The sequence below is a fragment of the Cucumis melo genome, chromosome 9 (genome assembly GCF_025177605.1).
Source record: "Cucumis melo cultivar AY chromosome 9, USDA_Cmelo_AY_1.0, whole genome shotgun sequence".
NCBI classification, from domain to species: domain Eukaryota; kingdom Viridiplantae; phylum Streptophyta; class Magnoliopsida; order Cucurbitales; family Cucurbitaceae; genus Cucumis; species Cucumis melo.
Genome location: NC_066865.1, coordinates 5,018,137 through 5,032,371, shown reverse-complemented (window position 1 = coordinate 5,032,371; position 14,235 = coordinate 5,018,137). Strand labels below are relative to the sequence as shown.

Here is a 14,235-nt window from a genome sequence, read left to right as displayed (position 1 = left end):
AGATCAAGAAAAACCGATCATAAATAACAATTTCCGATATCATTTAAATTATTGCTATCATTATTTAGTTTTATTTATTTATTTATATCCATTGTAGTGGGTATGTAAAGCCTGCATTTAATATACTTTTTCTTCTCCTAATTTTGTTGCGGACTCGCTGTGAGTTGTCAAGTCCCAATTTCTTTTCGTGTATATAATAAACAACAAACAAAATTACGTCACACATTGTATGCAACAACTTACAAAAATAGAGGAAATACCCAATTACCGCGTAAAATCCAAGTACTAGGAAACTTCATTCAATATTTCATACGGATTACATTATTAAAAGGATCAAAGAGAAATATCCTAAATTTATAAATATAACAATCTGCAATTTCTTCTCAAGATCAGTGTCCACTCTGTTTTTTCCTTTTTCCTTCTCCTGTACCAAAACAAATGTCCTCTCATCAAAACATTTCAGAAATGGCAACAAATTTGTTTCATACCAAATCCCACCAGCATCCACTTGAGCTCAAAAGCTACATAAAGCCATACATTTGCGATGGTTGCAAGGTGCAAGGCTTTGGTTCTCGGTACCGATGCGAACAATGCGATTTCGATCTCCATGAACACTGTTTGGAAGTTACCCCATCAACAACCCACAAGTTCTTCCCCAATTCCACCTTTGATTTCTTCACAATTCCACCAAAAGCTTCCCACAAACATTGCAAACGACAATGTGGCGCTTGTCGAAAGTCGGTCAATGGCTTTGTGTACCATTGCAAGGAGCATGACTTGGATCTCCACCCTGGCTGTAGAAATCTCAAGAGAAGATACAAAATGAAAGGAGGAGAATTGGTGTTCAATCTCCACAAGAATGTGAAACAAAAGTGCTTGTGGTGCAATGAAAAGAGCATCAAAGAAGGGGACCGTAGCAATGGATGGTCTTATATCTCCAAATGCAAGAAGTACCATGTTCATGTTGCATGTGTCACTGAAATACTCTTGGAAGAATGGAACAACAACAGCCACACTATCAACAAGATCGTCAACTACAATGTTAAGGAAGACGACCTCAAAGCTCTGGCTCTATACAAGGTGAATCTTAAAGAAGTTCAAACTACAAGGAATTGGAATGGTAAAAGTTGGAACATGTGTTGGAGAATCCTCAAAGTTTTAATTCAAACCACTGTTGGTAGTATTGTTATTCGAGATCCCAAATTGGTTCTTGCCACTTTGCTTCTTGAATTGCTTTCATGAGCTTTGTTTGTTTCTATATATGCTTTCTAAAGATTAGCCAATTCTTTTATTTTTCTTTCATATTTCCTTACCTGTAATAATATTTTTTGTGTATATCTCTACACTTGTAGTCCTCATTGTAAATATCACAAATGTTTCAATGAAACACAAAGGACGATTTGGCAAACTTATGTAGGATCAAATTGCTATATTGTTCCTTTTTCGTGTTTAAAAGCAAATATTTGATCTTTTCCACATGTTACGACCAAACTGTTTCAATGTTTGAAGCTTTGGATAATAGACAATAAACTCAGTTGGTACACAAAGTTTGAACTCATAATATTTAATCATTACAATGAACAAGAACTTCTCTCTAGAATAAGATTAAAAATAATGAAAGTTGAAAGCTTGGAGAGAGAGCAACAATCAAATTTATTGTTTTTAATGTTCTTCCTTTATAATGTTAGGTTTTATGTCCTAAAATTTGTGGTCAGTGAATGATAAACAGTTTTTGTTATTCGATAAAATGGTTTTATTGAGGTATTGTTTAATAAATTGTTGTTGAACTAATCACTTGCACCTTGTTGTAAACTTTGTATTCAATAAACTAAGGCGCTTTGACTATAGTATGAATATTTAAACTTTGTGTAGTGACATAAAAGCGTAGATAAGCTCGAGTAAATAGTGTAAATGGTCTATAATATAAGAATAGGGTTGAATACTTTATTCTAGGAAACACTATAGATGATGCCCACTTTGTATATAGTATAAATTATGTGAACCTAAATCGTTCATGTGGGAAAATGTGAGTGAGGATCTGTTGTGAGTATTGTGAAGATTCATCTATGTAATCCAATAGGAAATCAACAATTGTCTTATAACTTCTATTGAGAAAGATTTTAAAATATAAAACTCGTAGTCGTAGAGAATAATTGTAATACGTGTTAAATTAATTAATCTATGAAGCTACAAATATTTTTTTAACATTATTTTAGTTTGTTTATTATATAGTGCCCTTATGTATAAAATTTCTAGATCTGTCACGAGTTCAATACATGACGGTCACATATATTTAGGATTTAACATCCTGAGTTTTCTTGACACTTGAATGTTGTAGGGACTAGACAAATGGTTTTATGAGATTTGTTGAGGTACATTTACTATATATATATATAAATATGGAATAAGAAATTTTGGAACCAATCACAAATTGTCAAAATAAATGAATTTACACCATATATTTTTATTATTAAATTGGATTAAATTAATTATTTTGGTCCAATTAAATATTATTTACTTGACCTCAAATTCATATGATCAAAACGAATGTGGTTGAGTGCATGTATCTAATCCAGGACCAACCAAGCCCAAGTACATAAAAATCACTAGAAAACTCTAATAGAGGTCTCTTCATTTTTCAAACACCCATAAGACTTCAAATCACGTGTAAGCATCCTTTATTGTCGTATCAATCCGAATGTTCATTGCTCCACCCTCCACAAAAACTCCTTGATTCTTGCAACCTTCGATCTTCAATTCACTCTTTTGACAATGTTTGCAATTTATTGAGGATTCATGATCAATGCATCGTTTTCCTGTATATGAACTACTGGAACTTGTAAATCTTTTATGTAGATTGCCAAAGGCATTAGTTAGAATTTGCAAATTCCGTAAAGATTGTGAAATCAACTAGAATATAAAAGAATGGAAAAAACCTTTGAAACGTTAATATTGTATTTACATCAAAGAAATTTTGTAGGGATGTTGTTTAGATACACCTTTACGACTTATTAGGAATGTAGTTTGGAAAATTTGTGAAAATAGTAAATTTATGAATAGAAAAAAGAAAAATAGCAAACTGTTAAATTATTTTGATTTATGGCAAAACTATTTTACATTACCCCTCCACGGATGACAATTGATCAGAAAATCAAATCAAATATCACATATGAGTGTATTTGTAAACATACTCACTTATCATAATTCTTAACTAAATCAAAAAAAAATTATATTGTTCCAACAATCTCTAAAAATATGTCATTAGTTTCAATTTGCTATTCTCGTCAAAATTAACCATCAAAATAGCAAAATATTGGATTGCAAATAGAATAATAGCAAATCCAAAAAATATTTTGATTTACGGCAAAATTGCCAACTGGATATTTTTTTCAATTTTTTGCCTAATAAAATATCACATAGTACGAATACGTGTAAATATATTCATTTTTGGTAAATCTTAACTAAATCAAAAAATATTATCTTGCTAGCAGAAGATTTCAGCACCTAAAGATATGACTTTAGTTTCAACATCCCTTACTTATTATGATTTAAATCAATTAATTCACAATTTTTTATATTTCATATTATTTATAAAAAAAATTATTAAATAATTAATACATATTACAAAATTTTAATAACAATTTGAATCTACAATTTATATCATCCCTTGAAAACATCAATTTGAATTCAAATTTTACCTTGTATCTCTAAAATAACACCAAAATAAATTCAATTATTTCGCATTTTTTTCTTTAAATTATTTATCAAAAAATAGACATAAATAATATATAATACATATTTGATATTTATTAACCTTTTGAGTTTAGAAATATATATCTCCCCTAAAATAGTTAGTTTTAAGGGAACTTTCCTAAATATAACAAACTATTAAAATATTTATGAGCCGTCTAACAAACCCATAAAGTTAGTCATTTTTTAAATATTCTAAGTTTGCCCTTCCATCTTTTTCTTTTGTACTAACCGTTTCCTCTCTACTCTTCTTTTTAAGCTGCCGTTTCTTCATTTCTTTGTTTTTGTTTTTAGATTTAGGTAACAAAATATTTCTTTCTATCATCTTTCTTGTTGTTCTATCTTTTTAGATGTGTGCATGTCTTTCTTCCTCTTTCTTCTTTTCTTTTTTTCATTCACTGCATGCATTGTATCGTCTTTCTTCTTTTCTTTTTTTACGTTGATTAGGTACCAAATCTGATGGTGTATAAAAATCTTGAAAAAATTGATTAGGCATTTAAATTAGAGTAACCAAAACTAAAAAGTGTGTATAAAGAATATTCAAAAAAATCGTTTATACCAAATTTTGAAAAAAACATGGTCAAATCTAAACGATCGTGTAGCCAAATCTAAATAATCGTGTAGCTAAATCTAAACGATCGTGTAACTAAATCTACGATCGTATACCAAATTTTGAAAAAAAAAGTCGTTTACATTTGGAACCCCAAATCTAAATATACCAAATTTTGAAAAAAAAAAAGTTGAGATTTGGGGTAGTCAAATCTAAACGATCGTGAAGCCAAATCTAAATGATCGTGCAATCCAATTAATAAAATGATCATGTAACAAATTAGTCCAATCTAAACGATCGGGTTACCAAATATATTACGTGCATTGTTGAGAGGCATTTTTGATATTTTACACATTGGGTCTCTGGGCTTTTTCCATTTTCGAAATTGTTCTATACAGTATAAATTATTTGCCGTTTTTTTATATTTTTGAAAATATCCCTAGTTTTAATCTCAATTTTTAACTTTATTTTTAAATCCAATTTTTACACTTTAAATTTAAATAGTTAGTTTGAATCCCTAAAATTATGCTAAAGATTATAATCCTTAAAATAATGTTAAAATAACAAACTTCATTTACAACATTTTCATCCCAAATTTTGCTGATTTAACGATAATTTCATAAATAATACATAATACACGATTGTTATTTTGAATTCAAATTTTATACAATATCCCTAAAATGATGTAAATATATCTACAAGATTTTTGGGTTTGTTATATTTTAAACAATTTATTAATAATATTGGTTACAATTTCTTAAGTGACCTTGAATATGCCTTAATGGCATTTTTGCAATTAATTGAATCTTCTTTCTTATGTCTTTTAAAGTAAATTAGAAAAAAGAAAAGAAACATGAAAAATAGGAAGAGGAGGCAACCAAGTTGAAAGAACAGAGAGTTTTTTCTAGCAAAAAAGATTGATAGAAAAGAGTGTGGTGTGACGGTTCCTAGAGTTCCAACAGAAGAGAGACATTGGTCTGTGGAGAGGAAGACGTTGGTTGTGTGTTTGCGGTGGGTTCTAACGTTTCTACGTTTATTGGAGTCGAGTTTAATCAACTTTCACGGGTTTAGCTGCAAGCTAGACGAAAATTCCAAAGTCTTCTGTCAGAAGAGCCAACAAGAAGAAAATTCAAATATAAAGACTTTGAAAGGTTTGAATGAGACGAGTTGGGAGCTCCAATAGTTTCTACAACTTATGGAATTTGATTTTGACGTGTTTATCATGCGTTGGGAGTTCAATTTTAATTATAGAGTATCTATAGTTTCTTAAATAATTGTATTTAGGATTCAATTTTTTCAATTAGGCAGGGATATTTAAGACATTATTCCAGCAATCAGTTTTTCATAATTTTTTTTATTTTACTATTTTATCAATTTAAATAAAAATTTATGATTTATAGAGAGTAAACCTTCTATTCTATTTTTGTTGTCTGCCCACGTACTTTCCTATTTAGTTAAACTCCTTACAAGTTTTGAGCCCAGCCCATAACACCAGCCTCAGCCCAACATTAGTATTAACATAATATTAAAATTTGTCCCCCAAGCTTCCCTTCATCCCCAAGTTGGAAATCAAATGCCCTAAAAACTCCCTTCATTTTTCTTCTGAAATTTCCTTCTATTTTCAACTCTCTCTCTCTCTCTCTCATCACCGAATTCCTCCTGCTTCGATCCACGCCCTGGCCGCCGGCTGCCTCTGTTCATCTCCTGCTTCAATTCGCACCATGATTTCAGGTAACTTCAATTTTTTCTCATTTCATTTCCCATCTTTTCCTTTTCTTCCATTTAGGTTACCTACCCCTCTGTGCTTTCTTCAATCCTCTGCCTTTTCTTCCTTCCATTCTTAGCTCGGAATCCTTCGGTTTTCCTCATTTCTTTGCCTCGGATTTATTTTATATTTTAATTCTTTGTTTTTGTCATTTCATATTATCAATGAAATTAATTGTGATGAACTATTTAGATTTATACGACAGCAACTTATCATCAATAACTCAATAATAACAACAACAGCTACAGAAAAAAGAACATCACTTTTATTTGTTCATTTGCAGGCATACAATCAAAATTGAAACATAGTTTTAGTCTTACAGACTTGTGTCACTATACTTTTGGAATAAAAAGGAAAAAGAGAATGCAATTCTGAAAAAAAAGGCAAGAAAAAACTCCGAACAAGCTTTATGCAATCAGCTCGACGAAAAGAGACGCCAGAACTGTAGTGGGATCTCCAAGAACGATACTAACAATGGTCTTGATGAAGACCTTTATGACTTTCCAATATTTGTTCCCTTTGCTGCCTTCCCCACGTCCTCGAGCTTTAATTGCTTTCAGAGTCACCTTCTCAAGGGCCAGTTGTATGTCCTGATTGGCATTATTGGCATTGATCCAGTCTCTTCCATTCTTGTGCCATTCCTCTAAAGCCATTTCAGTAACACAAGCCACATGAACAAGGTACTTCCCGCGCTTAGATATGTAGGACCAACCATTGCTTTTGACATGGGGATTGATGGTCTCCTTCTTGCACCACATGCACTCCCCCTCGACTTTGTTGGAGAGATTGAACTCCACGTTTTCAATTTTGTAATTCTTGTCGAGGTTTCGACAGCAGGGGTGGAGATCCAGCTCGTCTTTGTCTCTCTTGCAGTGGTACATAAAGCCATTGATTGTCTTTGTGCAGGCGTCGCAAAACTTTTTGCATTGGTCGTGGCAGGCCTTTGGTGGGGTTTTTAAGAACTCGAAGGCGGACTGTGGGAAGAATTCATGAAAAGTTGGCGAGTCTTGTGGAAACATACAAGCTTTGTGAAGATCAAAATTACACTCCTCGCATCGGTAGCGAGGCCCAAAGCCTATTTCCTTGCAGCCATCGCAGGTGTAAGGTTTGAGGTACTTCTTCAGCTGCAATTTATGCTTCAGTTTGTTTGGAGTACACAACTGGTTGGCCATTTTTTTTTCCTCTTGAAGCAAAGTAAAACACCAACGAAACAAGAGGTATAACGATGGATTGCAGGGTAGGGAAGAGTAGAGGAGAGATTTGTGAATATGGGGTTTGCTGGAAGAGTGGATAAGAGATTGGAAAGATTGAACACAGGAATAGCAGAGGTGAAGAGCTTTAAGAAGAATGCAGGAATGGTTATGGGGAATGTTGAATGGAGGCTGTGGGTTTTATATAAGAAATCTGAGGCCATGAGTTTTAGGTAATTTCTTCCGTCTTTGTTCTGAGAAGAAATGCATATAAGTTGTAAAGAAATTTCTAACTCTGGGTTTTGCTTATTCTCAATATTTTCTTTCTTCCTGGGTCCTTACAACTAAATACATTTGATTTTGAGGAGTTTGCTTATTCTCATTAGTTTATTGTTCTTTACATTGTATTTTCACGTCACTTGTGTCTAATATGATGGAATACACACAAATGGATATGCATATGATGTGAATTTGATAGAAATTTCTGTACTCTTGGGATTTTACTCGGTACATTTGTCTTCTCTGCTTTGTTAGTTTGTGTTTTAGTTCATTTAATATTCTAGTTTATTGCTAATCTGACACATTATTTAAACTTTTAGAGAAAATGTGTAAACTCTGTTGTTTGCGGAAGGTTTTGAGAAGGGCCAGCAGTTTCTCTACTATCAATTTTTTAATCTCGCTGTCTGTCGGGAGGTTTTTAGTTCTTTTTTTATTTCTTCTTTTTGTTCTTTTCCATTAAATGAATGAAGATTTTGCATTTGGTTTGCTGTGTACTTTCCCACAACTCTTGGAGCTTTGTTGACTGTTTTACCCCTTCTTCTAAGAGACAAAGATGGGATTTCTTGTATGATTCAATTGGAATTTCCAATTTCAAAAGTCAATGTCTTGCCTTTTGTTTTCCAATTAGTTAACGCTTAATTAAGCTTCTTATAAATAATATCAAATAATAATAATAATAATAATAATAATAATAATAATAATAATATAAAAGGTTTTAGTTTGGTATTTCTAAGAAATCCCTAGAGGACAAGACAGAAGCTTCTTCAAGGTTTGTGATCCCTCTTCTTTGATTATCTATTATGATGTCATTTGAAAGCAATATCTATCAGATTTAATTTTTCTTGCCAAGAATCTTTTTTTACAACAAAAATACTTTATAGTTTGTGTTTAGAATATGATTTTATGTCTTAAATTTGAGAGTGATTTAACATATAATATTTCTGCTTGTATTGTATTCAAAAAATCAAAATTAATTTTAGGGGCATATTCAAGTATGTATATATAAAATTAAACTATCTACAAATCATGTTCTCTAAAGTCCATTTATATGAATAATTTATGTCTTACATGTTTTTCTTTAAAATAAATTTTAAATTAATTAATTTCTTAGAAGTTTTTTTCATTATTTTTATTTATTTGTATTCTTTAAATTATATTGACCACAAACAAATAAAAATAATAAATTACTTAGTGATAATCGTAAATATAAGAATTAAATTTAAAATATTATCATTCACACTGACACATTATTATTTCTAAAATTACTATTCAAAACTTTCATAAATATAACAGGTAAAATATGTACAGCCTATGTAACAAAGTTTATATAGTTAGCATTTCTCTTTTATCATCTTTCTTCTTCGTCTTTCTTCACCTCTTCGTCTTTTTTATTTTTCTCCTTTTTTCCAAACTATTATTTGGTTTAAGATTGTGTATCAAATATAAAATACCTAAATATAAATATAAAAGATTTGAAAAGAACGTCGTTTAGATTTGGGCCAAATATAAACGACTGTATAAAAAAATAGTAAAATTTAAAAGATCGTGTATAAAGAATTTAAAAAAAATAATTTAGATTAAAGTAGCCAAATGTAAACAATTGTGTACCAAAAGAATTAAAAAAATTGTTTAGCCAAACGGTACCAAATTTTGAGCCAAATCTAAACACCAAATTTCGAAAAAAAAAAAATCATTTAGATTTGGGTTCAAATCTAAACAGTAGTTTAAACAAATTTAAACGTACCAAATATATTACGCCCGTGTTGTTAACAAAGCATTTTTTGTATTTTCTATGGTGGGCTTGCAGGCTTTTCTCGTTTTTTGAATTGTTCTATAAATATTTTGTTGCTTTGTTATATTTTTTAAAAAACCTCTTATTTGAATAAATCATCAAATGAAATATTTAGGTTTTAGCCGTTTGATATTTGGCTTTTTAGATTTTAATTTTTGAAAATGAAGTAACACTTAAAACTACCTCTAAATCTCTTGCTTGTTGTCTATTTTTAAAAAATATCAAATAGTGTTTAAAGACTTGTTTTTGAAATTTGGAATTCGGTGAAGATTTTTAGTCTTGAACTAAAAAAAACGCAAAGAAACTAAGGGAAAATAAACTTAATTTTTTAAAGAGTAAAAAATAAAAATAAAATGGTTACCTATTATCAAATGTAGTTTTAATGTATGTAAACGTTGTACAAACATTAAAAAAATGTGTGTAAATGATGTTGCATTCAAATTTACATAATACAAATACAATTATCTAATAAAACTAGGCTACTTGGCATGTATTGTCAAGATAGAAAAATTGGGATTACAAGTATAATGTGATTTTGATTTAGTAATGAGAAGTTACGAAAACTAACGAAAACATCCATCTTAAGAATTTATATCTTTAAGAAAATTACTCGAGGAAGATAATAACGATGATGATGATGATGAATGATGATGATAATAAGAGAAACTCAAAATAGTTATATTCATCAAGGGTTTAGGGATTTCTATCTCTAGTAATTTTATGTTATCTTCGAGAACCTTTAAAGGATTGTTAAACCCACTTTAACCATTTAACTAAATTGTCTATTTGTTATTTAGTAACCATATGTCCAAATCTATCTTGGAAAAAACAATTTCCAAGTACTAAACCTATATAGGTTTGTGTCCAACACTTGCTTCATTGTTTGGTAAACACAAATATATAAGAATGGAGTATAATAGCGAAATATCAAAATCTACATTCAACCTGTATCCGTAATGAAATTCAGTGCAAGCTCCTAATCTCTCTAAATTTTTCCATAACCCACATGCCATAGAACATTACGAGGACAACATGAAACCTTCTTAGTTAGTTTTGATGACTTTGTACACCCCATTGCAATCTACGAAGTGGCCTTGCTTATAAGAATGTTTAACAATTTCAGTAGAACATTGATTGATATTAACCAACCAAGCGTTAAATTGTTAATTATATTTTATTTAATAATTGTAATGTAATTTAAATATTTCCGGTCTTATCATTTTTGACAACATTTAAGTAGGGTTAATTTAGTCTTTTCACAATGCACTAGTATTTTATTGGAAGGTTATGTAAGTTTTGCCTTTAGGTTGTTTCAAGTTAGTTTATGATAATTGAACTTTTAAGGTCTTTCTATCCGTAGAAAATCTTTAGATGACAAAACTTTTATCACCACATTTTTGTAATTCTTGATTCACGATTGCATGCCAAGAACATTAAGGTAAGTTTGATCATCTTACTTGTGGAGGGTTTGAACTTGGAGTAAGGAACTAGTTCTATTACATTAGATCTTACTAACGAAAATATTTAAAAAATGAAAGAATTTTTAAAAATAAGCTTTGGAAATGTATTTAATATCTAAATATCCCTAAAAATACATTCTAAATAATTGGTGTAATTTTGGTAGTCTAAAACCTCACGTCAGCCCAAAACTTTAAAAGGCTGTTTGGGCCCCAATTTATCACTGTGGGGTTGGATTTCCATAACCCTAACCCTTGTTTGCGGCCCAATTTATGGAAACCCTAAGACTAGGGTTTCCATAATCCTCCCAAATCCTTTTGACATTACTCATTCCCTCTCTACCTCTCTGTAATACCCTTGAAACTGTGGTAATCCTTCTCGACTTTTTATGCTTCCTTCCCTTCTACGTTCAATTTTGTCTTCTACCTCTTTCACTATCTTCATTTTCCCCTCCAAATCTTTCTGGTTTACTCTCTGATTCAATATCATCTCCGATGCTAAAAGCCATTTCGGTTTTCCCTCCCAACCTCAGAAGAAGATCTACTTCTCCACCGTCAGAGTACCCTTTCTATGTTGGCACCGTCACCGCCGCTTAGGTTTTTAAAGGAACTCGTTAGAACAACAAAAATAACAAAGAAGAAGAAGAAAAAGAAGAGATGGGGTTTGAGAATCTACAAAAGGGGGAGAAATTTATGTGAGATTGATGTGTTTTTTGTTTTTTTTTTTTGGATTTTTGTTTTTCAAATTTGGAAAACTAAAATCACTCTTTGATTATATCAAAACAGATGGAATTTTAGGGAAGAGGGTGACTAAATTTGTATCTTCTTCTTGTTCTTGACTTTTTTTTTTTTTTTTGCCCTTAATCTTTTGGGGTTTGATTTGATATATTAGATGATAAATAACATTAAAATTTTACTATATTTCATCAATTTACACTGATCTACTTCAAAATGACCTTTCTTAACAATCCGTACATCTTAACAATCTGTTTATAATTAAGTACCTTATGTAAGTTTTTATTTAATAAAATTCTTAATTGACATTTTCAGCTTTTCTTTGTGTATAGAAATTTGATTTCATTGTGGTTTTTTTTCTTTTCTTTTTTGTTTACAAAATTGTTTGGAAAGGGCTATAGAATTAGTTTATTTGAACCAACTCACAATTGTGTAATAAGAAATGCATAATTGTTAATTTTGGTGACTGTGAAAGTAATTTGGAAAAAATGGAAAGAGTGAAGTGAAAAAAAAAAACATAAAGTTGAATTTAACAAATGATATTGAGAATTTAATGAAAATTTAGATTAAAAATCTGAATGAGAGAGATTAAATTAAAACACAAGTTTCAATTTCAATAATAGGTTGTAAGTTTTGAAATTTATGGATAATGAAATAAATGTATAACATCAATAAAAAAAGATACATTCCTCTCGAATTAACAATAATGTGGTAATTAAAAAAATTCAAACAAATAATTTTTTTTTTAAAAAAAAGATTATTTAATAAAATAAAATTATAAAATTTGTGTATTAAATCTGCTTTTATATTTAAAAATAAATAAATTAGCCCTTCCCCAAACACATTTTGTTATATAACATACATTTTTTAACTATTGGTCGAAGTACGTAATAAAACTAAAACTAGAACCCCAACCTTTCCAAATCCAATCCTTCCCCAAACCACCTTAAGATTTAAATTTAGAATAAAATAATAATATATATATATATTATAATTGATCCTCAATCTTCCTTCCTCCCCAAGTTGGGAATCAAATGCCCTAAAACTCCTTTCTTCCATTTCTTCTGAAATTTCCTTCTCTTTTCAACCCTCTCTCTCTCATCACCGAATTTCTCCTGCTTTGATCGACGACGCCCTGTCCGCCGGCTGCCTCTGCCATCGGATTTTGGTTTTTACTTTAATCAACTCTGTTCATCTCCTGCTTCATTTCGCACCATGATTTCAGGTAACTTCAATTTTTTCTCATTTCATTTCCCATCTTTTCCTTTTCTTCCATTTAGGTCACCTAGTCCTCGTGCTTTGTTCAATCCTCTGCTTTTTCTTTGCCTCGGATTTTTTTTTTTAATTGTTCGTTTTTGTCATTTCGTATTATCAATGAAATTAATTATGATGAACTATTTCTCATTCAATATTTATATACGCGTTTCTGTGTTTGATCTCGCATTCTCTTTGATTGTATTTAAATTTATACCACAGCAACTTATCATCAATAACCCAATAATAACAACAGCTACAAAAATAAGAAAAAATCACTTTTATTTCTTCTTTGCAGGCATTCAATCAAAATTGAAACATAGTTTTAGTCTTACAGACTTGCTTCACTATACTTTTGGAACAAAAAGGAAAAAGAAAATGCAATTCAGAAAGAAAAGGCAAAACAAAAGTCGAACAAGCTTTATGCAATCAGCTCGACGAAAAGAGACGCCAGAACTGTAGTGGGATCTCCAAGAACGATACTGACAATGGTCTCGATGAAAACCTTTAGGATTCTCCAATATTTGTTCCCTTTTCCGCCATTCCCACGCCCTCGAGCTTTAATTGCTTTCAGATTAACCTTCTGAAGAGCCAGTTGTTCGTCCTGATTGGCATTATTAGCATTGATCCAGCCTCCTCCGTTCTTGTACCATTCCTCTAAAGCCATTTCAGTAACACAAGCCACATGAACATGGTACTCCCCGCACTCAGATATGTAGGACCAACCATTACTTTGGCCATGGCGTTTGATGGTCTTCTTCTTGCACCACATGCACTTCCCCTGGATTTCCTTGTAGAGATTGAACTTCACGTCTTCAATTTGGTATTTGCTGTTGAGGTTTCGACAGCAGGGGTGGAGATCCAACTGATCTTTCTCGCAGTGGTACATAAAGCCATTGATAGGCTTTGTGCAGGCGTCGCAAATCCGTTTGCATTCGTCGTGGCAGGCCCTTGGTGGGGTTTTTAAGAACTTGAAGGTGGAACGTGGAAAGAATTCATGAAAAACTGGCGAGTTTTGTGGAAACATACAAGCTTTGTGAAGATCAAAATCACACTTCTCACATCGGTAGCGAGGCCCAAAGCCTATTTCCTTGCAGCCATCGCAGGTGTAAGGTTTCAGGTACTTCTTCAGCTCCAATTCATGCTTCAGTTGGTTTGGAGTACACAACTGCTTGGCCATTCTTTTTTTTTCTCTTGAAGCAAAGTAAAACACCAACAAAACAAAAGGTATACCGATGGATTGCAGGGTAGGAAAGGGTAGGTAAGAGATTTGTGAATATGGGGTTTGCTAGAAGAGCAGATAAGAGATTGGAAAGATTACAGACAGGAATAGCAGAGATGAAGAGCTTTAAAAAGATTGCAGGAAAGGTTGTGGGGAATGTTGAATGGAGGCTGTGGGTTTATATAAGGAATCTGAGGCCATTAGTTTCAGGTAATTTCTTCCACCTTTGTTCTTAGAAGAA

The 14,235-nt window shown here is 31.4% G+C and overlaps 3 protein-coding genes across 3 annotated transcripts; 1 reads left to right on the top strand and 2 right to left on the bottom strand.

Moving 5' to 3' along the window:
• Positions 1-388: 388 nt before the first annotated feature.
• Positions 389-1,408, top strand: LOC103498155 (uncharacterized). Its single transcript, XM_008460662.3, has one exon. The coding sequence runs from the start codon at positions 439-441 to the stop codon at positions 1,240-1,242; it is 804 nt and encodes a 267-aa protein (XP_008458884.1). The 5' UTR covers positions 389-438; the 3' UTR covers positions 1,243-1,408.
• A 5,064-nt stretch (positions 1,409-6,472) lies between these two features.
• On the bottom strand, positions 6,473-7,237 carry LOC103498190 (uncharacterized). The gene has a single exon (XM_008460708.1). It carries the CDS (start codon positions 7,235-7,237, stop codon positions 6,473-6,475), a length of 765 nt encoding a protein of 254 aa, XP_008458930.1.
• Positions 7,238-13,193: 5,956 nt separating this feature from the next.
• Positions 13,194-13,952, bottom strand: LOC127151015 (uncharacterized). Its single transcript, XM_051090227.1, has one exon. The coding sequence runs from the start codon at positions 13,950-13,952 to the stop codon at positions 13,194-13,196; it is 759 nt and encodes a 252-aa protein (XP_050946184.1).
• Positions 13,953-14,235: the final 283 nt, after the last annotated feature.